Source organism: Balaenoptera ricei, chromosome 8, assembly GCF_028023285.1.
Source record: "Balaenoptera ricei isolate mBalRic1 chromosome 8, mBalRic1.hap2, whole genome shotgun sequence".
Lineage (NCBI taxonomy): Eukaryota > Metazoa > Chordata > Mammalia > Artiodactyla > Balaenopteridae > Balaenoptera > Balaenoptera ricei.
The window spans coordinates 13,927,408-13,948,464 of NC_082646.1; the positions used below are offsets into that span (position 1 = coordinate 13,927,408).

The 21,057-nt window shown below is 49.8% G+C and overlaps 3 protein-coding genes across 9 annotated transcripts in view; all 3 read right to left on the reverse strand.

The window, feature by feature from the left end:
- Window positions 1-6,552: 6,552 nt before the first annotated feature.
- On the reverse strand, window positions 6,553-11,088 carry TMEM25 (transmembrane protein 25). Its single transcript, XM_059930294.1, is given in 10 exon segments — window positions 6,553-7,858; window positions 8,008-8,094; window positions 8,237-8,337; window positions 8,492-8,522; window positions 8,833-8,964; window positions 9,171-9,265; window positions 9,267-9,459; window positions 9,916-10,227; window positions 10,495-10,860; window positions 10,996-11,088. Coding segments are annotated over 10 exon segments (1,464 nt in total). The 5' UTR covers window positions 11,069-11,088; the 3' UTR covers window positions 6,553-7,784.
- Window positions 11,089-11,357: 269 nt separating this feature from the next.
- Window positions 11,358-15,316, reverse strand: TTC36 (tetratricopeptide repeat domain 36). 2 transcript variants are annotated; one of them, XM_059930299.1, is made up of 3 exons: window positions 15,210-15,316; window positions 13,871-14,059; window positions 11,358-11,686 (listed from the first exon to the last, which is right to left on the reverse strand). In XM_059930299.1, exons 2-3 carry the CDS (start codon window positions 13,998-14,000, stop codon window positions 11,424-11,426), a joined length of 393 nt encoding a protein of 130 aa, XP_059786282.1. In that variant the 5' UTR covers window positions 14,001-14,059; window positions 15,210-15,316; the 3' UTR covers window positions 11,358-11,423. The 2 variants fall into 2 exon arrangements, with proteins under 2 accessions (XP_059786282.1, XP_059786280.1); XM_059930297.1 differs by lacking the exon at window positions 15,210-15,316 and adding an exon at window positions 15,057-15,203.
- Window positions 15,317-15,871: 555 nt separating this feature from the next.
- KMT2A (lysine methyltransferase 2A) overlaps window positions 15,872-21,057 on the reverse strand; it is a 74,589-nt gene continuing 69,403 nt past the window's right edge. For all 6 annotated transcript variants that reach the window (XM_059930292.1, XM_059930290.1, XM_059930291.1 and 3 more), the window contains one exon: window positions 15,872-20,803. In XM_059930292.1, coding sequence (XP_059786275.1) covers window positions 20,528-20,803 — 276 coding nt within the window. In that variant the 3' untranslated portion in view covers window positions 15,872-20,527. The remainder of the gene's footprint in view (window positions 20,804-21,057) is intronic.

Here is a 21,057-nt window from a genome sequence, read left to right on the forward strand (position 1 = left end):
GGCATGTGGGATCTAGTTCCCTGACCAGGGATCAAACCCAGGCCCCCTGCATCGGGAGCATGGAGTCTTAGCCACTGGACCATCAGGGAAGTCCCGGGGGGGCCATTTTAAACACTGAAACCACCACCAACAAGCAAAAAATGAGGCATTAGGTAGACCTTGGATAGGGCACTCATTTAGAGTGTGAGAGCCGAAACCAGGAGGCAGGACGTCGCCTTGTTCAGCCTCAGCTGGGAAGGTACGTGTCAGGCGACTCACATTTTTCACTGCTCTAAGCATGTTTGCAAACGATTGTAAAAACACTGCAAGTATCGATTTTAGGATTACAGATAAATTTTAGTAAGTGAATTCACAAATACAGAATCTGCAAATAATGAGGATCAGCTGTACTTCCTGCCTAAGTTACTGGCTGATGTGCAGGCCTGTTATGTTAGCCTGTCTCCCTACCCTAGCACATCCACTGAGCTCTCCAGGGAGCACCTTCGGACACTGTTTCCATCGTGGGCTCCTCCTCCTCCACAATCTGAGGTTACTCTCTTTTGGCTACTTGATGTGTGGCCCTAGAAAAATAAGTTAACTTCTATGCCTCAGTTACTCTAGCTATGAAACAGTTATAATAAACACTAACTTAACTCTTAGGCTTGTCCTATGGGTGAAAATATGTGAAAAGATGATTAAATGCCACAAAATGTAAGATCTAATAATTATGTTACTAAGTATAAATTTTTCACTTAGCCTTTTAGACTTTCCTTTTGGCTCTTCTCTCCCTGCCCCGAGATTCTTATTTTTCTAATTCCCCAGCGAAAACCGCAAAACCAGCCTGCTTGCCATGCTCTACACATGATTCATGAGTTCCCTCTTCTAACTAAACCTTTATGCAGTCTATTTTCCTGGCTTGAAGTGTCCCTCCCCTCTGCTATCCCAGGCTCTCAACATTTCTAAATAAACAAAAATTGGACACAAGTATTTACATTTGCATTCCCTCCTTTAACCTTCCTAAAATGACAGTATAGTAATTTTTTTTTAAAGGTATAAACCAGCAAGGACAGATAATAGGAAAGAAAATGACTGTAGACCAGAGACCAATACAATTTTGAAAGATGGACAAGTGGTAACAGATTTAGTGGGCAGGGGGAGGGGAAAAAACCTGATACTTGATTTCCAGTAGAGGAGAGGGACAGAGAAACCAATAAGAAGTAAGCCATTTGACACTGCAGAGTCCTGGAAAGGATCAGGAATCGAAAGTGTCAGATATTTCTGATGGCATGTGTGCAGGGAGGGGCTGCAGACAGGAGGACTGGCTGAAGGTTTGTAGAAAGATGGGCTCCCCAGAGCCTTCCCCGTCTGTGCTGCCCACCTCCTTACCCTGACAGAAGATGGTCCCCTTTAAACCAAGGAGCCTCTGGACATGAGAACACCAAGCAATTCTGAGGACAGGAATAAGGGGCCATATTTAAAATAAGAGGACAAAATAGAGGAATGAGCAATGAGACCCTCAGCCCTCTTCCGGCTTATCCCTCCAAAGCACAATATCGGAAGAGTCCTCCCTTGGGAAACTGATCAGCCAAAGAGAAAAGACCTAAAGATACTGACAGGGAGTCTTCAAGCATACAGACTTATTTGGTGCCCCCTACCTACCATCAGCTTCCATTCAGCTTGTGGGTATCTCATTCTTGTGCGTGTGTGTGTGTGTATGTGTGCGCAGGCATGCTTGCAACTCTCATTCTTAAATATGAATGTACAGTCACCAGGCATTTGAAGAAAGCCAGAAAAAGAGACAAAAACAGAACAAAGGATATCAGAGAAGCAAAGCAGGCAAGATATGAAAAAAATTTTTTTACCTATAATATTCATAGAGCAGTAGTTCTCATGTTTGGTTGCATGTTAGAATCAACTGGAGATATTTATATATATATATATTTTAATATTTATTTGGCTGCACCGGGTCTTAGTTGCGGCATGTGGGATCTTTAGTTGCGGCATGCGAACTCTTAGTTGCGGCATGTGGGATCTAGTTCCCTGCCCAGGGATCGAACCCAGGCCCCCGGAATTGGGAGTGCAGAGTCTTAGCCACTGGACCACCAGGGAAGTCCCAACTGGAGATATTTTAAAGATAAGTTTCCTCTCCCAGACAACACACCAGACTAATAAAATCACAATCTCTGGAGGTAGGATACAAGAATCCATATTTTTTAAGTTCCTCAGATTATTTCAATATGCAGACAAATTTGAGAACCACTGTCAGAGATGAGAAGATTGCATATCCATGAAATATTGGGCTGGCCAAAAAGTTCATTCGGTTAGTGACTACATTGTTCAATAAAATTCTTGGTGAAAATGAAATATGTGTGGGACTTCCCTGGTGGCGCAGTGGTTAAGAGTCCGCCTGCCAATGCAGGGAACCTGGGTTCAAGCCCTGGGCCAGGAAGATCCCACATGCCACAGAGCAACAAAGCCCGTGCACCAGAACTACTGAGCCTGAGCTCTATAGCCTGTGAGCCACAACTACTGAGCCCATGTGCCACAACTACTGAAGCCCGCGTGCCTAGAGCCCATGCTCCGCAACAAGAGAAGCCACCACAATGAGAAGCCTGCACACCACAACGAAGAGTAGACCCCGCTCGCTGCAACTAGAGAAAGCCCACGCGCAGCAACGAAGACCCAATGCAGCCAAAAATAAATACATACATACATTTATTTTAAAATAAATAAATAAAAAATAAAGGTAGGGGCTTCCCTGGTGGCGCAGTGGTTGAGAATCTGCCTGCCAATGCAGGAGACACGGGTTCGAGCCCTGGTCTGGGAAGATCCCACATGCCACGGAGCAAATGGGCCCGTGAGCCACAATTACTGAGCCTGCGCGTCTGGAGCCTGTGCTCCGCAACAAGAGAGGCCGCGATAGTGAGAGGCCCGCGCACCGCGATGAAGAGTGGCCCCCGCTTGCCACAACTAGAGAAAGCCCTCGCACAGAAACGAAGATCCAACACAGCCATTAATAAATAAATAAAGCACACCTAGTATAGGGTAATTAAAAAAAAAAAATGATTTAAAAATAAAGGTAAATAACAAAGTATTTTCTCAGACCACAATGGAATGAAGTTAGAAAACAATAAGGAGAACTGAAAAATTTTGTGTAAATTAAACAATACTCTCTTAACCAATGGGGCAAAGAAGAAATCACAAGGGAAATTAGAAAATACTTAGAGAGAAATGAAAACAAAAACACAGCATTCCAAAACTTACGGGATACAGCAAAAGCAGTGCTCAGAGGCAATTTATAGCTGTAATTGCTTACATTAAAAAAGAAGGGGGCTTCCCTGGTGGCGCAGTGGTTGAGAATCTGCCTGCCAATGCAGGGGACACGGGTTCGAGCCCTGGTCTGGGAAGATCCCACATGCCGCGGAGCAACTAGGCCCGTGAGCCACAACTACTGAGCCTGCGCGTCTGGAGCCTGTGCTCCGCAACAAGAGAGCCCGCGCACCGCGATGAAGAGTGGCCCCCACTTGCCGCAACTAGAGAAAGCCCTCGCATAGAAACGAAGACCCAACACAGCCAAAAATAAATAAATAAATATTAAAAAAAAAAAAAAAAAAAAAAGAAGGAAGATCTCAAATAAGCAATCTGACTTTACAACCTAAGGAACTAGAGAAAGAAGAACAAACTAAACTCAAAGCTAGCGGAAGGGGGACTTCCCTGGCAGTCCAGTGGTTACGACTCCGCGCTTCCAATGCAGGGGGCGTGGGTTCGATCCCTGGTCAGGGAACTAAGATCCTACTTGCCACATGGCATAGCCAAAAAAAAGAGCTAGCAGAAGGAAGCAAATAATAAAGATTAGAGCAGAGATAAATGAAATAGAGAATAGAAAAACAATAGAGAAAATCAACAAAACCAAAAGTTGGTTCTTCAAAAAGATTAACAGAATTGAAAGGCCTTTAGCCAATTGTCTAAGAGAGACTCAAATAACTCCAGCCAGTGGGGACATTACTACCAATTCTACAGAAGAGAAAAGGAGCAGAGGGTACTATGAACAGTTGTATGCCAACAAACTGGATAGCCTAGATGAAATGGACAAATTCCTAGAAACACGAAACTTACCAATACTGAAAAACAAAATTTGTAAGACCTATAATTAGTAAGAAGATTGAGTCAGTAATCAAAATTTTTTTAAAAATCAAAGTAAAATACACAAAACATGCAATTTACCATTTTAACTATTTTTAAGTGTACAATCCAGGGGCATTAAGTACATTCATATTGTTGGGCAGCCATCACCACTGTCCAGCTTCTGAACTTTTTCATCATCCCCAATTGAAACTCTGGACCCATTAAACAACGATTCCTTCCTTTCCCTCCCTCAGTCCCCAGTAACTTCTATTTTCTGTCTCTATGAATTTGCCTAGTCCAGGTACCACATAAGTTGAATCATACACAATTTGTCCTTTTGTATCTGGTTTACTGCACGTAGCATAATGTTTTCAAGGTTCATCCATGTTGCATCATGTGTCAGAATGGCCTTCCTTTTTAAAAAGCTGAATAATATTCCATCATGTGTATATACCACATTTCCTTTATCCATTCATCTGTTAATGGACATTTGCATTTCCACCTTTTGGCTGCTGCAAATAACACTGCTATTAATACTGGTGTACAAATAACTGTTAAGAGTCCCTGCTTTCAGTTCTTTGGGGAATAAACCTAGAAGTGGAATTGCTGGATCATAGGGTAATTCTATATTTAACTTTTTGAGGAACTGCCGTACTAGCTTCCATAGTGGCTACACCATGTACATTCCCACCAGCAATGCACAAACTTGAACATTAACTTTTAGAAGTCTTGATTAAATAGTCTATTGTGTCTGGAGGAATTCAGTAAAACATAGTCCAGGTGGGAAAATGCAGCCTGAGCTGTGTGTGCTTGCCCAGAATGTTGGACTGCTGTACGTTCCAGCTCAAGGTAACTATTATTGGAGGGTAAAGATTAAAGATTAGGTGAGTGAAGTATAATAAAAATTGGGGAATTCCCTGGCGGTCCAGTGGTTAGGACTCCACGCTTTCACTGCCGAGGGCCCGGGTTCAATCCCTGGTTGGGGAACTAAGATCCCGCAAGCTGTGCAGTGCAGCCAAAAATAAAAAATAAAAATAAAAATTGGTCTTCTTTCCCAGGAAAGATTGAACTGTCATGTTAAGGGTATTAGTAATGCTTGAAAATTCCATGATCCTTAGATCAAAAAGATTTCAGAAATATCAGAGAAGTAACTAGATCAGGTATCCCCCCCCCCCGGATATTTTATTATGAAAACTGTTAAATAAAAGAATTTTGGAAGAATTGTACAGTGAGTTCTAAATACTCACCAACTAAATCCTACAATTAACATTTTGCTATATTTGCTTTATCACACGTCCATACCTCTCTATCCATTCGTCAGTCTATCTTATTTTTTGATACATTTCAAGTAAGTTGCAGACATCAGTGCACTTCACCCTTAAACACTTCAGCATGCTGGAGAGGGTATGGAGAAAAAGGAACCCTCCTAGACTGTTGGTAGGAACGTAAATTGGTGCAGCCACTATGGAAAACAGTATGGAGGTTCCTCAAAAAACTTAAAAGAGAGCTACCGTATGATCCAGCAGTCCCACTCCTGGGCACATATCCGGAAAAGACGAAAACTCTAATTCTAAAAGTTACATGCACCCCAGTGTTTATAGCAGCACAATTTACAATAGCCAAGACTTGAAAGTAACCTAAGTGTCCATCAACAGATGAATGGATAAAGAGGATGTGATACACACACACACACACACACACACACACACACTCTCTCTCTCTCTCACACACAATGGAGTATTTCTCATCCATAAAAAAGAATTAGGAGTTGGGGATTAAAAGATACACACTACTGGGCTTCCCTGGTGGCGCAGTGGTTGAGAATCTGCCTGCTAATGCAGGGGACACGGGTTCGATCCCTGGTCTGGGAAGATCCCACATGCCGCGGAGCAACTAGGCCCATGAGCCACAATTACTGAGCCTGAGCGTCTGGAGCCTATGCTCCGCAACAAGAGAGCCCGCGATAGTGAGAGGCCCGCGCACCGCGATGAAGAGTGGCCCCCGCTTGCCACAACTAGAGAAAGCCCTCGTACAGAAACGAAGACCCAACAGAGCCATAAATAAATAATTTTTTTAAAACAAGATACACACTGCTGTATAGAGGTAAGTAGTAACTCTTTCAGTTAGAACAGACCACATGGTGTTAAAAATTTTTTATCTCAATGCACTATAAATTCTTCTTGTGTCTTTTAATTTTTCCAGATTTAAAAGACTTAAGAGTAGAATATAACACTGCTATACATAAAACAGATAAACAACAAGGACCTGCTGTATAGCACAGGGAACTATAGTCAATATTTTGTAATAACCTATAATGGAAAAGAATCTGAAAAAGAATATATGTGTGTGTGTGTGAATCACGTTGCTGTACACCTGAAACTAACACACCTTTGTAAATCTACTTCAGTTAAAAAAAAAAACAACATATTTGAGGGAATGAAACAGATATGCAGCATTCACTCGGTCAAGTTTATTGAGAATCTACCACGTGCTCAGCACTGTCCTCGGCAGTAACGTGAGAAAAATTACAAAACAAGATATCAAGAAGGGAAAAATACACTTTGCACTCTGTTAATTTGCAATCTTTTCCACGTTGCTTTTCAAAAGTGTTCTTGGGTCGTTTTGGAATATGTGATCTCCCTCCTTTTTCCACGTCCCCCTAAGGTTTCCAGCACTGTCAAGTTATGTGCCACTATGGCCATCCCCTAAAGAACAGAGGATGGGACAGGAAGAACAGCTTCCTGCTGATGGGGCAGTCAGGGTCCTGCTGATGGGGTCCAGGGCTGGGGTCCCATAGCGGGGTAGATACTTTGAGCGGGAACCCGTCAACCCCGAGGGCTCAGGGCACTCACGGTGAATCATGAAAAGGCCAGACTTGGGGAAGCCCCAGACAGGGCCCTGGGGCCCTTGCTCACCGCCTCCCGGGAAGACATGTTTAAAGTGCTAACACTGTAAGAAAACAAGGCATAGCTATATGCAGGCCTGGACGCACCAGGCTTCTCACCTCCCATTCTTCCCCTTTCTTGTGCTAACACCAGGCGCTGGCACCACCAGGGCCCAGGCCAGTGGGGAAGTCTAGTGCCAGGTGAAGAAGTGGAGAAGGTCCAATGTATAACCTATGATGCCCAGGAGGGGGCTGGGGCAGAGAGGTATGCAGCAGAGGGTACTGGTTTGTGCTTGGCCAGCGCTGCTGGGCCAGGGGTGAGTTCCTGTGCAAAGGGCAGGTTGGTTCTCTACAGCTAGCAGGGTCCTAAATTTTCCCTGAGGGAACAAAGCTGCATAGCATGGGACGGAGATCCAGGACGTGCAGGGCCCTCCCAACCAGGCATGCCCCATGCCTGCTGTACACGGTGCTGAGGAGCACCGGCGTGGGGCACAGAGCTGCCCCAAGCCGACAGGGCCACGCCACGCTTAGATGCTGGATGACCTCCAGGCACACCTGGACAGAGAGCCCCATCCGCCTGGGCACAGGCCATCATGCAGGCCCTCAACCAGAGTTGGAACAAGGGCTTAGGTCCAGCTGGCAGCCTTGCCAAGGATACCAGTGACCCAGAGGACAAGCAAAAGTGGCAGTGGCATGGCCTCTTCCCGTTGGCAATGTGGCCAGGCAGAGGGTGCCTTGGAGGAGGACCGGGAGGGTGCCCAGGGGCCAAGAAGGCACCCTCTGTCTTAGCCTCAGCTCAGAGCCAGATCTCATCACTGCTCACACTGGACACCCGATAAATGTAGCCCAGCATTGGGAGACGGATGAAACCTGCGGGTCAGAGATCCCAGGAGACTCAGTCACCCTCATTCCTTGGAAGCTGGGAGACCACTCTCTGCCCCTTGGGGATTCAGAGGCCTTTGGCACAAGCAAAAGGGCCGGGGAGCAGGGCAGCAGGGCAGCAGGCCCCTTTCCCATACCTCGGCTGGTGAGGAGGCCGCCGGGCTCCGGATCCAGAAGCTCCGGCTGGCTGCTGTCCTGAGCCATCTGCTGGTCCGCTGCTTTCCCTGTGGGGTGACAAAGGGGATGGTGCCCGGGGTGAGGTGTGTGCCCGACGGGGTCTAGACCCTCCTAAGGCCCAGGGTCTCTCTTTTTCTCAGAAGCACCTCCACAGATAAAGCTGGGGCCAACAGAGGGTCCTGGATGTACCTCTGGAGTGCGGAGTGAGGTCGTTGAGCTGCAGGTAGGACGGGAGGGACATGTTCTCCCGCGGCAGGCGCACGTTGTTGAGTTTCAGGTTGTTGGAGTCACTACAGGGCAGAAAAAGGCTTGGATGGGCCCTGGCACCAGCGGGCACAGACTCCTGCTTGCGGCCCGTTCCCAAACTACCAGAAAGCCCAGGATGCCCCCGTCCCCATGCTGCCTCTCCATTTGGCCCATCCACCCAGCCCCAGGGAGAGTTACCTAGAGATCAGGGATGGGCGCCGGGAGGGGCCTGAGGAGAAAGAAACCACAGCGCTGTCTCAGTGTGCCCACCTGCTCTGGGCTCTGCCCCCTGCCCTCTTCAGGCCCAGAACCCTCAGGCAAGGGGTCTCTCAGATGCCCAGACTGGCTTCCCAGTGCCTGGCCCTGCTACCTGGGATGCATGTGGTCCAAATCATGGCCATGCCCAGGAAGACCTGTCCTACCACTTGATAGAAACGTTCTGCCCAGCTCCACTCGCTGCCCATGGCCTTGCTGCCCACCCCCTGATCTCGTCTCCCCTTCCCCAGCCACCCTCTGCCCCCGCCCTGCTTTGGCCCTACCTTTGGTCTTCTTCGCTTTCCTGCAGACCAGGCAGGCCACCAAGGTGCTGAACCCCACCAGGGTGCCCAAGGCAAGGCCTCCAGCCACAACGATGCCCAGCAGTGGCACTTCCACCCGGGTGGCCAGGAGCCCTGCAGGTCATTCTCTGGTTAGGTTCCAAGCGGGCAGGGCCCCCCAACTCTGAGATGCCACAGGTCACTACTCTGTCCTCCTTGCCCCAGGTGGCCAGGGACAGCTTTCACCAGACTCGCCCAAAAGGCAACAAGCCTTCCTGTTTCTGCACCATGATCCCACACCCATCCGAGGCTTTGCTGGGCCCGTGGCTGGCAGTGCTCACCTGGGGCCGGAAGCGAGGCGCTGGTGACACCCACGTCGTTGGTGGCCACCACGCAGAGGCTGTGTGGCAGGCTGCGGAGCTGCAGCTGCACGTGTGTTTGCTGAGCCAGGCGTAGTCTGGGCATCCAGCACCAGGAAGTCAGAGGCGCTGACAGTCACCGGCCCATCCTGGTCGATCCAGGTCACGTTGGCAGGCGGGTTCGCACGCACCAGGGCAAAAAGGACGACCAGGAGGCCCGGGCCTTGAGCTTCCTGGTACTTGGCCCCAACCTGGGCAATCTCCGGCTTAACTGGTGCAAAGCAGAGACCAGTATGTTCCCACCACAGCCCCTTGCACACCTTCCCTTTCTTCCCAAACTCAGAAGGGAGCCAGGGGTGTGGACCTCTCCTTAGGGGGCACTGGGAAACAGGATGGCTGGGTCTGCCAGAGAGGCAGCATTTCGTACAAATGAAGATTAAGAGTATAAACACTAGAACCAAAATGTCAAGATTTGAATCCTGGCTCTGCTACTTACCAGCTGTATGACCCTGGGCAGATTGCTTAACCTCTCTGCCTCAGTTTTGTCATTTGTAAAATGGGGACAACAATAGTAATTACCTCATAGGATTACTGTGAGGAGAAAGTGAGTTAATACTTGCAGAGTGCTTAAGTGTTTTTTAAATGTCCTACCAGACCACCTGCCTGGTGACTGCTGGGGGTCCCTGGGCAGAGAACCTCTGTCTCTGTCCACCTGAGGGGCACTCACATTGCACATTGAGGAGGACGGAGGCGTTGGCTGACCGGCCACTGTCTGGGTCCTGCAGGGAGCAGTTGAGCTCATGCTGGGCCCGCTGGGCCGTGACAGTGAAAGTGCTGGTGCCTCCAGAGAAGGCCTCCCCGCCCACACTCAGCAGTCTTGAGGTGCTGGCCTTCTGCAGCTGTCCATCCAGGTACCAGGCCAATCGGGGGGTGCCAGGCCCCCCTGCCACCCAGCAGGTGAAGGCGTGGCGTTCATTCTCTCGAAGTGCCCGCTCTGCCCAGGTATGACCATCAATTTGTGGCGCCAACTCCCCCCAACCTGGAACACAGGGGATTCTGGGAAGGGCTGGTGGAGGCTTAGTACTGTTCTGTGACCGGGATGAGGTCCAGTTACAGAGGGGCAGCAGGCCAAGAGACAGAGCACCTGGGTTCTCTAGCCAGGGACGGCTGGACCTTGGGGAGGTGGATGAAGGGAACCCAACTCTGGCGCCTGGAGTGGGTACCCAAACTGAAGATGCAGGCAAGGAGGGGAGAGAGGGGGACTTGACCGCACAAATGCATGGCCAAGGGCTGAACAGGGGTGTACCTGAGCTCAGAAGGGCCGACAGGAGCAGAAGTGTGTGCGGGAGGGTAGCTGGCCCTGGAGGCAGCGCCATGGTGGCCCCGGCCTGGGCCCCAGGCTGCCGAGAGAAGGGGGCAGGCCTCGATGTTAGCCAGGTGAGAGCAGACAAGCTTAATAACTGCTCCAGGAATTTACTCTCCAGAAACAAAAATAAACCATGCACGGAAACACAAATGTAGAACGATCCACAGTGGTGAAGGCAAGGACGCAAATGGTCGAGCCCAAAGGTCCAAACCCAGCCAGCACGTACCTGTACGCCTTGCAGGCACAGAACTGAGCGCTGACTCCACGGGACAAACAGGCACACGCTCGCAGGTACACAGAAACAACCTGCAACCGTGCAGCCCGCACCAGGCCCAGACACACACACGCGCGCGCCTAAACACTCGGGTACACGTGCCCCTCCCCCAAAGGGACCGTCCTTCTCCCGACCCCGGCTCTCTCCCGCCCGCTTCCCTCACCCACCTACGCCCCTTCTCCCCTCCTCCGGATTTGGGCCGAAGAGGATGGGATCCAGGAGGCGGGGGTCGCGAAGCATGCCCGCCCCCGCCTCGCCCCGCCCCGCCTTCCGGTGCAGCTCACCTGGCTCACTCCCCGAGAGCAGCCGGAGCGACTGCTCAGGTCTGATGAGCACCGCAGTCGTCCGCAGGGGCCCGGGCTGCGCCAGGCAGGGCCAATCGATGCCCGACCTCGGCCCGAAGGACCCCCTCCCCCAGGGCGGCGGCTCCGGGACCACGTCCCGGGCCTCGCTGACAGCCTCGCGCGCCGGGGGTACTTGAGCGCCCTTCCCTGCGGGGACGGCGGAGGACGCAGACACAGGCGGTGGCTGGGAGAGCCGGCAGGTTTATTGGTTGCGGGCGCCCCCCTTCCCCCCACGCCCGCCTGCCGGCGGCTCAGCGCCGGTCGCGGGGCCCGCGCAGCTGTCCCATCACGTCGGCCAGCATGCGGTTGCACAGCGCCGCGTACGGGTTGAGCAGCACCAGCTGGCGCCGAGCGAACGGGCTGCCCAGCCGCGCCGCCCGCTCGAAGTCCCCGCGGGCGTCGTCGTCCCGGCCCTGCAGTCGCGCCACGAGCCCGCGCTGCACGAAGGCCTGGCGGGCGGCGCGACCCCGGCCGCCGCTCAGCGCCAGCGCGCGCTCCAGGTCCTCCAGGGCGCCTGCGGGACCGACGGACGGGCGGGGGTCAGGGCCGCGGCCAGCAAGCGATCCGGCCCCGAGTGGAGGCTCTGGGGCTCGGCCGTTTACATCCCGCCTGCACTTGACTCTAGAGATCGGTATTGTTACTCCCTTTACGCAGATGAAGACTGGAAGAGTTGGCAAGACTCGGCCTGGGCTGCACAGCCAGTTAGTGGCAGAGCTGGGACTGAAGTCCAGGTCTCGCCTTGTCCGTGTTATTTTCTACCATCTGATACATCAAAACACGGACGGAGGGTCACTATGTTATGAATCTGGCCCTGTTGCCAGGCACACATACGTTATTAACCATCTACCATGTGCCAGGTGACTGACTCCGAATCCCAGAGTCCAAAAACATTAGAATTACCTGACAACCATGTCTTATACAATAAAGTCCTTTCTTTCCTCTCTTTCTTTTTTTTGCCGCACCGCGGGGCATGCGGAATCTTAATTCGCCGACCAGGGATTGAACCCGTGACCCTGCAGTGAAAGCGCAGATTCTTAACCCCTGGACCCCCAAGGAAGTCGCTCTCTACCTTTTGAAGACATTTCTCTCCTCTTTTCCATTGATGCCTTAAAACCGCTTCTCTCACCTGTGTTCTCTACTGAGTGTCTCTTCTCATTCTTTATTTCCATGGTCTTCATTATTTTGTATCTAATTTTCTTTGAAAGAGGTCTTGGAGCCAGAGCTGGCCTGCAGCATTTTTGTTTTTATCATCCTCGTAAATACTTGGCTTATTAGGCATCAGAGCTGTGAACTCAACCTCAGGCAGCCAGCTGGTATCCACGGTAGGGTACCGAGCTGCATTTCTTCTGCGCTCTGCTTCAATTCACTCAAGTTCTCTAGTCTATAGCGCCTGCCAGGGCAGGGCGCTGGGGGAGCGCCAGCAGCATCCTACAGCAAGGCTGGTCTTCCCTGTCCTCTCGCTGTGTGTTTTGGTCCCCGGAACCCAGCAGAGGCTCTGCTCCCCATCCTGACTGGTCCGTTGAGAAGCTTTCTAATCACAGCATTCCTTGGTTTCCCTCAGAGGAGCTGGTCAGGAGGAATTGAAGGCCTTCTCCAGGCAGAATCCCCTCTGATGCTCTCTGGGGTTTTGGTCTGCAGGCTGTCCCAGCGACCTTTATGGCCCTGCTCTGCCAAAGCCAGGTGGCAGACAAGCCTGGGAAAGGCCCTCAGAGTCCCCCAATATTCCCAGAATGGAGTCCAAACTCCCCAGCCTGGCATTCCTGGCCCCAGGAACACCTCTACCACCACGGGTCTCGATAGTCTAGTAGTTCCCTACTAGGCTTCTGTGGTTTACCCTTTAGTTGAAGCCCGTTAGTGATTTCCAGCGTTTTCAAGACAAAGTCCGATCTCGGCCTAATGTTCGCAGTTGTTCACTCTCTGGCCCCTGTTTACCTCTCCAGGCTCTGGAGAGGCTCCATTCTTCCAGCACGCCCTTTTCCAGCCAGATTCCCTGTACCTGTCCATGACTTCAGGACCTCTACAGGCCGTGCCTTCTCCCACTCCCTGCCCTCCATCCAGCTAACGCCTACTCATCCTTCAAAACTCACTCCTCAGGAACAGATCCCGTGCTGAACCCTCTCAGCTTGTTATGCTGCTATTATATTTATGTGTCTGTTCTACCCTCTAGGCTGTGAGCTCCTTGAGAAGCAGTATCATATGGGGATTGAGAGCACAGGCTCTGGAGCCCTGCCACCTGGACCAGATCCCAGCTCTGCCGCTTCTCAGCTGTGTGAGTAGGAAACTACTTAACCTCCATGCTTCAGTTTCTTCATCTGCAAAATGGAGATAACAATAGCACGTACCTTTTAGGGTTGTTATGAGGATTATATGAATGACTACAACTCACATGTGAAGTGCTGAGTGCCTGGCACATAGTAATTGCTATAAGCACTATAATCCTCAGCACCTAGCCCACTGCTAGAATAGTAGGCTCTCATTAAATTTTTATAAATATGTAAATGGAATGCAGTCCCCCTGACTCTCACAATATCCCCAAGAGGTTAGCCGAGCCCATGATATGTCTCTTATGGGTAGAGACATAGGTTCCAGAGGGGCTTAGTGACTTCCCACGCCCCGTGCCCAAGCCCCACAGACACACCGTCTCTGGTCTGTGCCCTCCCCGGCCCCTCTGCACAGGCTCCAGGGACTCTCCCCTCACCTGCCACGTCTCCCTGCAGTAGCCGGGCCTGGGCTCGGTTGCTGTAAGCTGAGGCCTTCTCAGGCAGCAGGTTGATGGCTTGGCCAAACCTCTCCAGGGCCGTGCTGAGGTCGCCAGCCTCTGCTGCCATCACCCCTTGCAGCTCCAGGGCCTTGGACTGCTCCAGCTGTGCTCGAGGGAAAACTCCATCTGTGCCAGGGAGGGAGCCAGGAGGGGACAGGTGTGCAGTTGGGAGCAGGAAGCAAAAGCCACCTGGGGCTTTGGAAACCTGGGACACGAGCCAGGGCTGACTGGGCAGGGCTGTAGGTCACAGCAGGAGTCAGATGCAGTGTTTGGGGCAGGGGGAATGGAGGTCAGCAAGGCAGAGAGCTAGCCCTGCTTAAAGTTCCAAAGGGACCTGGGAAAGGCGCCTTGGTTGGCTCCCCACTGCCAAGAGAATGAAACCCAAACTCCTTAGCCTGTAGCTAAATGATTTGCTCAAGGTCACACCGCCCATAAGCTGCACAGCTTGGATTTGAACCCAGGTCTTTCTGGCTCTTCAGTCTGTCTCTGTTTTGTTCTACTCCACTGCTTCCAACAGGAAGGCCGCCATGACATACCCGGGTCATGAAAACCATTTCCAGTGTTTCTCTCAGCTTTTCAGCCTGAAGTTGCATTAAGGCTTAGGTTTCACTCCTTTAGAAACAAAGGGCATCAAAAACCTCTGACGCGGACAGCAGGCCCCCTTAGGGGCTGGTGGAAAAGCCAGTGAGCGCACTCGCTCTGGAAGAATTAGCTCAGGGCTTGGCTTGTAAGGTGTGTGACACTGAATACTTGCTTAGGTTGGAGCCGTTTAGCTGAGCCACCCCCTGCCCTGTTTCTTTCTTCCCTGCTGTGGAGGGTGATATACTCTGACAAAGACGTGAGCGTATCACATGGCCCCTCTCCCCACCAGCACAGTTAAGCTTGGACCATGGGGTGAACTGAGTGGGGAGGTAAGTTCAGAGGGGGGTGGTGGAGGACAAACCTGGCTTTCTCCTCTGGCCACAGTGACTCCTGCCAAGCCCCCGTCAGTGCACTGAGGGTCAGCAATCATCATCCAAGGGTCGTGGAACAAGGGCCCTCGTAAGACCACCTACCTCTGCCACCCCAGCGAGGCAGCAGACCAGCCAATGTGGAGAGCTATACTCCAAGGTCGAATACTGACCTTCATCTCCTCCTTCCTTCTCTGCTTCCTCTCCCAGGTCCAACCCAACAATGTCTCCAAACGGAGTGTCGGGGTTGAAGATGGCCTGCAGCACTGCCTGATCATTTGGAGTCCCCATGGTGCTCAACTCCAAAATCCGAAAAGGTGACTCACCGTGAGAGGGAGGAAAAAGGGGTGAGGGCCGAGCCTCCAGCCAGCTGATCCAGAGGGAGGAGGTCCGTTTGAGGACCAGCCCCCATGAGGAGGAGTGTTGACCATTCCTTGGCTGCAGTGTAAACTCAGCCCCCTTTAGCCTGGGGATAGTGACCCTGGCTTGGCAGAATATATTTACAAATATTTCTCAACTGCCTCCCTACCCCCACCCCAGTCCTAGGGAGAAACAGAGTAAGTAAATCGCATTTCAGCTTTAAGGTGGAGTGGAGCAAAGAGAGGGTACTGCCCAGGCTCTCCCTGAAATGCTTTCATTTTATTATATTCATAGATTGGGAGGAACTCATTAGAAGCCAACGCTTGACCACCTGTGGATGAAGAAGGGGGATATATGTACCAAGTAAAGGAACTATTCCTCTGTCCTCTTGACCCCTTCCTCATATCCAGAGTTCATTAGGTCCTGAACATACATCACTGATGAATAAGGGAAGAAAATATGGTTAAGAGAGACAGTGTAGAGTGGGGCCTGAAGGAAGGCAGTGGGGACTGATTTCATGATTCCACCTTAAAAGGAAGGACTGTGGAAGGGACTCTGTAATCAGGTCACGGGCCACACCCCTCCCATTCGTCCACCTCAGCCAAAGCCAAAAGAAAGTTCAACCATGTGCAGCAATAAACTTGACATGTTTATTAATTAAACTATCACTTAAATAAAAAAAAGTGCATAGAAAATAAACATGTTTAAAAACTCCTTTTTTTTTTACAACTATGTACACTTTTTACTTTTACATTCAGTCTTTCGTAGACAGCTTTCAGCATTATTATTTTTTGAACTATTAAAGTATTTTCCTTCATCCCTGTCACAGGGAGTTAACACTGATGGACTTTAGACACATTTTTTTCCTTTTTTTTTCTCTTTTTCTCTAACCAGAAGCTTGGAAGAACACAAGGAAAAAAAAACCGAAAGATCTGTTATACATGATAAAGTTGTCAAGAAATGTCTTATTTCTAGAAAAGAAGCTTGTCATCTGTTGAGCTTTTGAAACAATTATTCAACTACCTGTATTTACTAAAGAGACTGTTAAAAGTTCAATAAAAGAAACACCACAAGTCTATTTTCTTGGTTGAAAGACAGAACTAGAGTACCTCGGAACAAGATACCAGGAAAGCACAGAACACAATTTTCCCCTAAATGCAGGTGGTAACCCCAACATTCATAACCAAAAATAGAGAAACAAGGAGTACAGGTACTGACTGGCAACATTCACAGGCAGAAAAAATCCAGGTGACACCATTTCTGCATTTCTCTCTGATCCCAGGAATGGACTGTTCCGCCATCCCCTTAGGATGGGTCCCCCCCCATTTGGGGGGATCAGAGGAGCGCCAGACTGACATTTTCCTGCCACTACTAGCAACTGTAACACAATCCTTATCTATAGTGTTAAGAGAATTAAAAGCCATGGACTGAACTAGGCTTTGTTACATGGTGCATTACTATATTAGTTCCTATATATATCATATTTATATTTATTTGAAAACCAAAACAAAAAAGTTGCAAGTTTTCAGAGTGTGAGACTTGACTGGTATTCATGATTCGGCACAAAACCATCTGCTAGATAACCTTGTATTGCTTTAAAATGAAGGAAATGAAACATAAAATTACACCCAGCCCTTTGCAATGACCCGCTTTTCCTTTAAAAAAAAAATCCAAAAAAACCACAACTTGATTTCTATTTTAAAAAATCCCAAATCAAACTTAACATCTGACAAGGTTTTGACCTTTAGTATTTTCAGATATTTGATGGAACGACAGTCCTTTAGAAAGATACATTCATTAAAAGGTTTTTTTTTGTTGTTTTTTGTTTTTTTTGTTGTTGTATTTTTTTTTTTTTTTTTTTTAAATCAAGGGAGCTGCATGGTGCTCACGGCATTGGCCGGGGGTTTGACAGAGGCAAGCAGGGTGGTGGAGTGGATCCCGGCCAAGGAGTCTGGTTGAAAACTTATATATAGCTGCCAGGGCTTCCCCCTTGATTCTTGTCATTGGTCTAAAAACAGGAGGGGCTGGGCTGGAGGTGGCGGATGGTAATGGAGGGAGCCAAGGGACCAAGTTCCGGCCAAAGGGTCAGCGCCATGCAGCTATTCTGGTTACACAGTTGTCACTGGCCACCAGGAAATGCAGCCACAACAGGTTCTAGCAGCAAAGCTGTAAGTGAGCTGGCTCTGTCACTGAGAACTGACCAGGTTTGCAGCTGTTACTCCTTAGGGATTTGGGATGCCCCTTAGGGGATTCTTGGGAATGACCCACCACAGTTCCTCAGTCTGCACTTTTGTGCGGAGATTCCCTTGGTCACTTTCGAAACAAACTCGGAGGTGTTTTGGAGATAGCTATGCCATTTCTTTTTTTTGCCTTCTTCCCCTCTTGTAGGGAAACCTTAGCTTATTCCCCAAGTTGCTGGCAGGTACGCTGAATTTTGGCAATGGACTCAAGGGTGAGCTCTAAGAGGAATTCCTCATTTCCATGGTTGACAGGGAGTGGAAAGGCAAGGCAAACCATCTGCAGCTGGCAGGAGAAGGAGAGCTGGGGGTTCCTCCCCTGGCCTCAGGGTTTGGGACTGGTAGAAAGAGCTGAGGAGGGGCTCACAGTACAGCACGGCCTAGCAGGGCAGTAACTAGGTCTATTTAGCTGAGTTTCCCCCACCCCCGACTGGCCTTTGGGTCTTTCTCAAGGTGAATTCATGACCCATCAGTGCATTAATCATTTCAGTAACAAATGCAGCTTAAGGTTTTTTTCTTTAAAAAAAAATAGGAATAAAAGGATTTACAAAAAAACCTCACACAGTGCAATAATAAAGGAAACCAGACACTAGTGGAACCCCTCGGGCCACTGTATCTTGTTCACGGGCAAAAGGAGGAAGGGAGGTGAGGTCTGGGTAGAGTGCTTTTCCCCAGTCCCCTGCTGGCACTTCTCCACGATGACAGGGAGTCTCTGCCTTCCTGGCCACAGTGCTGGGCTCCCTGCATGACAGTGAAAACAGTGACAATGTTCCAGCAGAGCCACCAAAGTTCTTAATTAAGGTCACGGAAGAACAGGGAGCCCAGGATGGAAGGCACAGCAGAGCCACGAGTCCCGGGGCAGAGAGCGCTGGGCTGAGTCGTATTGCTTCGCTAGACTTCCTTCCGTAGGAATGGGCTTCTCGAGGCGAGAAAAGGTGCCTCGCCCTCCACTGGACTACGCTGCTCTGAAACCTTGTAGCTGACAGAGGCAGAGGAGAATCTGCGTTATCGTGAGTGGTCAGACTGTGCTTCAGTTTCAACGGGCTGCCCCAAAAGAGGGCACAAGGGGATCCAGGGGGTCTTTGCAGGCATGAGGACTTGGTGGGCAGAGGGAGAGGGAACGAGGTGACCTATGAGGCAGATGGTGATGGAAAATGTCAGGTTGCCATTCAGCTTGGATGCTAACTCTGAAGGAGGAAAGACGAGGGAAGTGTAGGTTCCCGCCTCTCAGCACTGAGCTGTGCCAGAAAGGAGAGAGACAGCACAGGAAAGAAGAGGAGAAACTGCTGTGTCGAGATCCTACCGCAGCCTTTTCAGGAGCTTCGATTTGGGAAGGAGGGGAGTGGCCCGATGGAGTTGGGGGACCTTCCTTTGCCATTTATTGTCAAAGAGCAAACCCAGGAAACGTTTATGTCAACAGGGCACAAACGAGCTACACATTAAACAACAAAAAGTACACCTTCCAGGGGGAAGTTGGGCAGGAAAAACCAGACTTTGTGTGTTCAGCTGAATATTTTCTCTAACTTCATCCTATGAAAATAAAAAATTATTAAAAACCGATCTTCTTTTAAATTAGGATAATACCGCGGTTTAAAAAATAGCCTTGTCATAAGTGCTTCTCCCTATGAAGTGCTTCTCATAGAAAAATATACAAAATATATTTACATTTATAAAACCTTAAATAGTAAACTGTAAACAGAACAGAGTAAAATCCAATGACTTAATTTAACAGGTTCAGGACACTGTCTTGGGGAAAGGAAGAGAAGAAACATTTGATGCTGTTTTGACCACATCCTAGGGAGTAATCAGGGCAGTAGTGTCATTTAATTTACTTTATCCATAGATTTTGTGCAGGTGGCAGAGTTCCCTCGATACAAGGTGGTCTAGTCCCCAAGTTTTGGGCCTTGAAATCTGATTAGTGTTCTGCCTTCAACTGGACACTGACCATTTAAAAATTAAGTCTTCCTATGTCTTAACAAGGGGAAAGTAAAGTTATCATGTCCTAGGAATGGGGCCCAGGGGTTACCCTGGTTGTGATACTCTGGTCGTTGCATGATTCAACTCCTATTTAAATAATCTTCCTCTTCTAAAAAATCATGCTACATATATTTCTTTAAAACTCTTCAGTGGAGTTTTATGAAAACGTCTCCGAATTCTGTCTGGTTATGGCCAATGGCTCCTGTCCACTTCCCCACTGGGAGTGCTTACAGGCTCAGGGAACGTTTTGTAGGCACATCCTATGCCCAACAGGGAGTGTCCTCGAGCAGGGAGTCACTCTCCCCTACCACCCAGAGAGCACGGGAAAGCAGTGGGATGCAGAACGGGGGACGAGAAAAGTGGAGTGAAGAGAAGGAATGAGAGGGAAGCCGCTCCTATTGTCTAGGAAGGTGACTGACTGAGATAAGGCTCATGGGGGTAACACTCCCACTTACAGCCCACAGGCTCAACGTTTGGTAATGAACTGGCACGACCCCAAGACAGCCTTTGACACCAAAGGTGCTACGAAATCCTGTCTCCCAACCAGAAGGGAACTCTCAAGTGGGAGCATAGTAGGGAAAACCACCAGACCGTCTTTGTTCAACACACGGCTACAGGCTGGGCCCGGCTGGCAAACTGTCAGGTACCCAACCAACCCCGCACCGGGGCTGTGCCTGACCCCTTGCTTACAGTGCTCTGGAAAGGCCAAGGCGAGGATGGCAACTTCTCTCTGAGGAGGTGCTCAGGCCCGATCTCCCAACATAACTAACCCTCTATAGGCTCCTTCCAGGCAAGTCTGCTAGGGACCCGTTTCCCACTTTTTAACGGCACGCAATCAGAGGGGCCCCAGGAGAAAGCCGATCGCGGATCTTTGCTTCGAGACCTCATCCCTCTCCAGGACTATGATCACATGTATAATGTGAATATGGGGCCTAAGGGAGCCCAGCCGTCACGCAGGCCCCTCAACTGTGCCCACTCAATCCTGGAACTCCTGGCTGCCGGCAAAGGCCTTCGGCACTGTTTTGGAGGCCCTGGGTCCTAGTGCTCCAACAGTGGGGAGAAGAGCAGCTTTAGTTTAGGAACTTCCGGCATTTCTTGGCACCACAGTTGCAGGGTAGCTTGTTGCTGGCATCCTCAATGGGGAACTTATAGTCGTAAGTGAGTTCCTCCCCTCGGTAGATTTTGCGCATGGCGAAGATGACAATGTGCTTCTGCCCGTCGATATTGATAACCCGAGAGTAGCAGTTAGGCTCACATGAGTGATTGATGAAGCGGGCAGCGTTTCCATGCATGGTGGCATCTACCACCTCGGAGTCATCGATCCGGAACATGTAGCAACCGATGCCCTACAGGAAGGAGAGCGGAGAAGAACCTGTTATTTATTACAGCGCAGGCTTGACAACATTTCCCAACCTTTTTCTGATGTGACCTTAGCCACTGATGAACAGGTCCTTCTGGTAAAATTTCTGGATTTCTCCCATCTTTCAGGATGCCTCCATGACAAATTCCTAGATTACAGGCACTAGACTAGAAGTTTCTTATTGTCTCCACAGGCAAGAGAAACCTAAAACTTGTGTCACTGTGTGTTGTTGTTGTTTTT

Bases quoted from the DNA above. Each gene is read 5' to 3' on its own strand.
- TTC36 (XM_059930297.1), bottom strand. From the start codon at position 15,174: ATGGGGACTCCAAATGATCAGGCAGTGCTGCAGGCCATCTTCAACCCC. The intron at 14,060-15,056 runs GTCAGTATTCGA...TCCCTGGCACAG, and splicing joins GAAGGAAGGAGGAGATGAAG to ATGGAGTTTTCCCTCGAGCA. The intron at 11,687-13,870 runs GTGAGGGGAGAG...TCGGTCCCGCAG, and splicing joins ACTGCAGGGAGACGTGGCAG to GCGCCCTGGAGGACCTGGAG.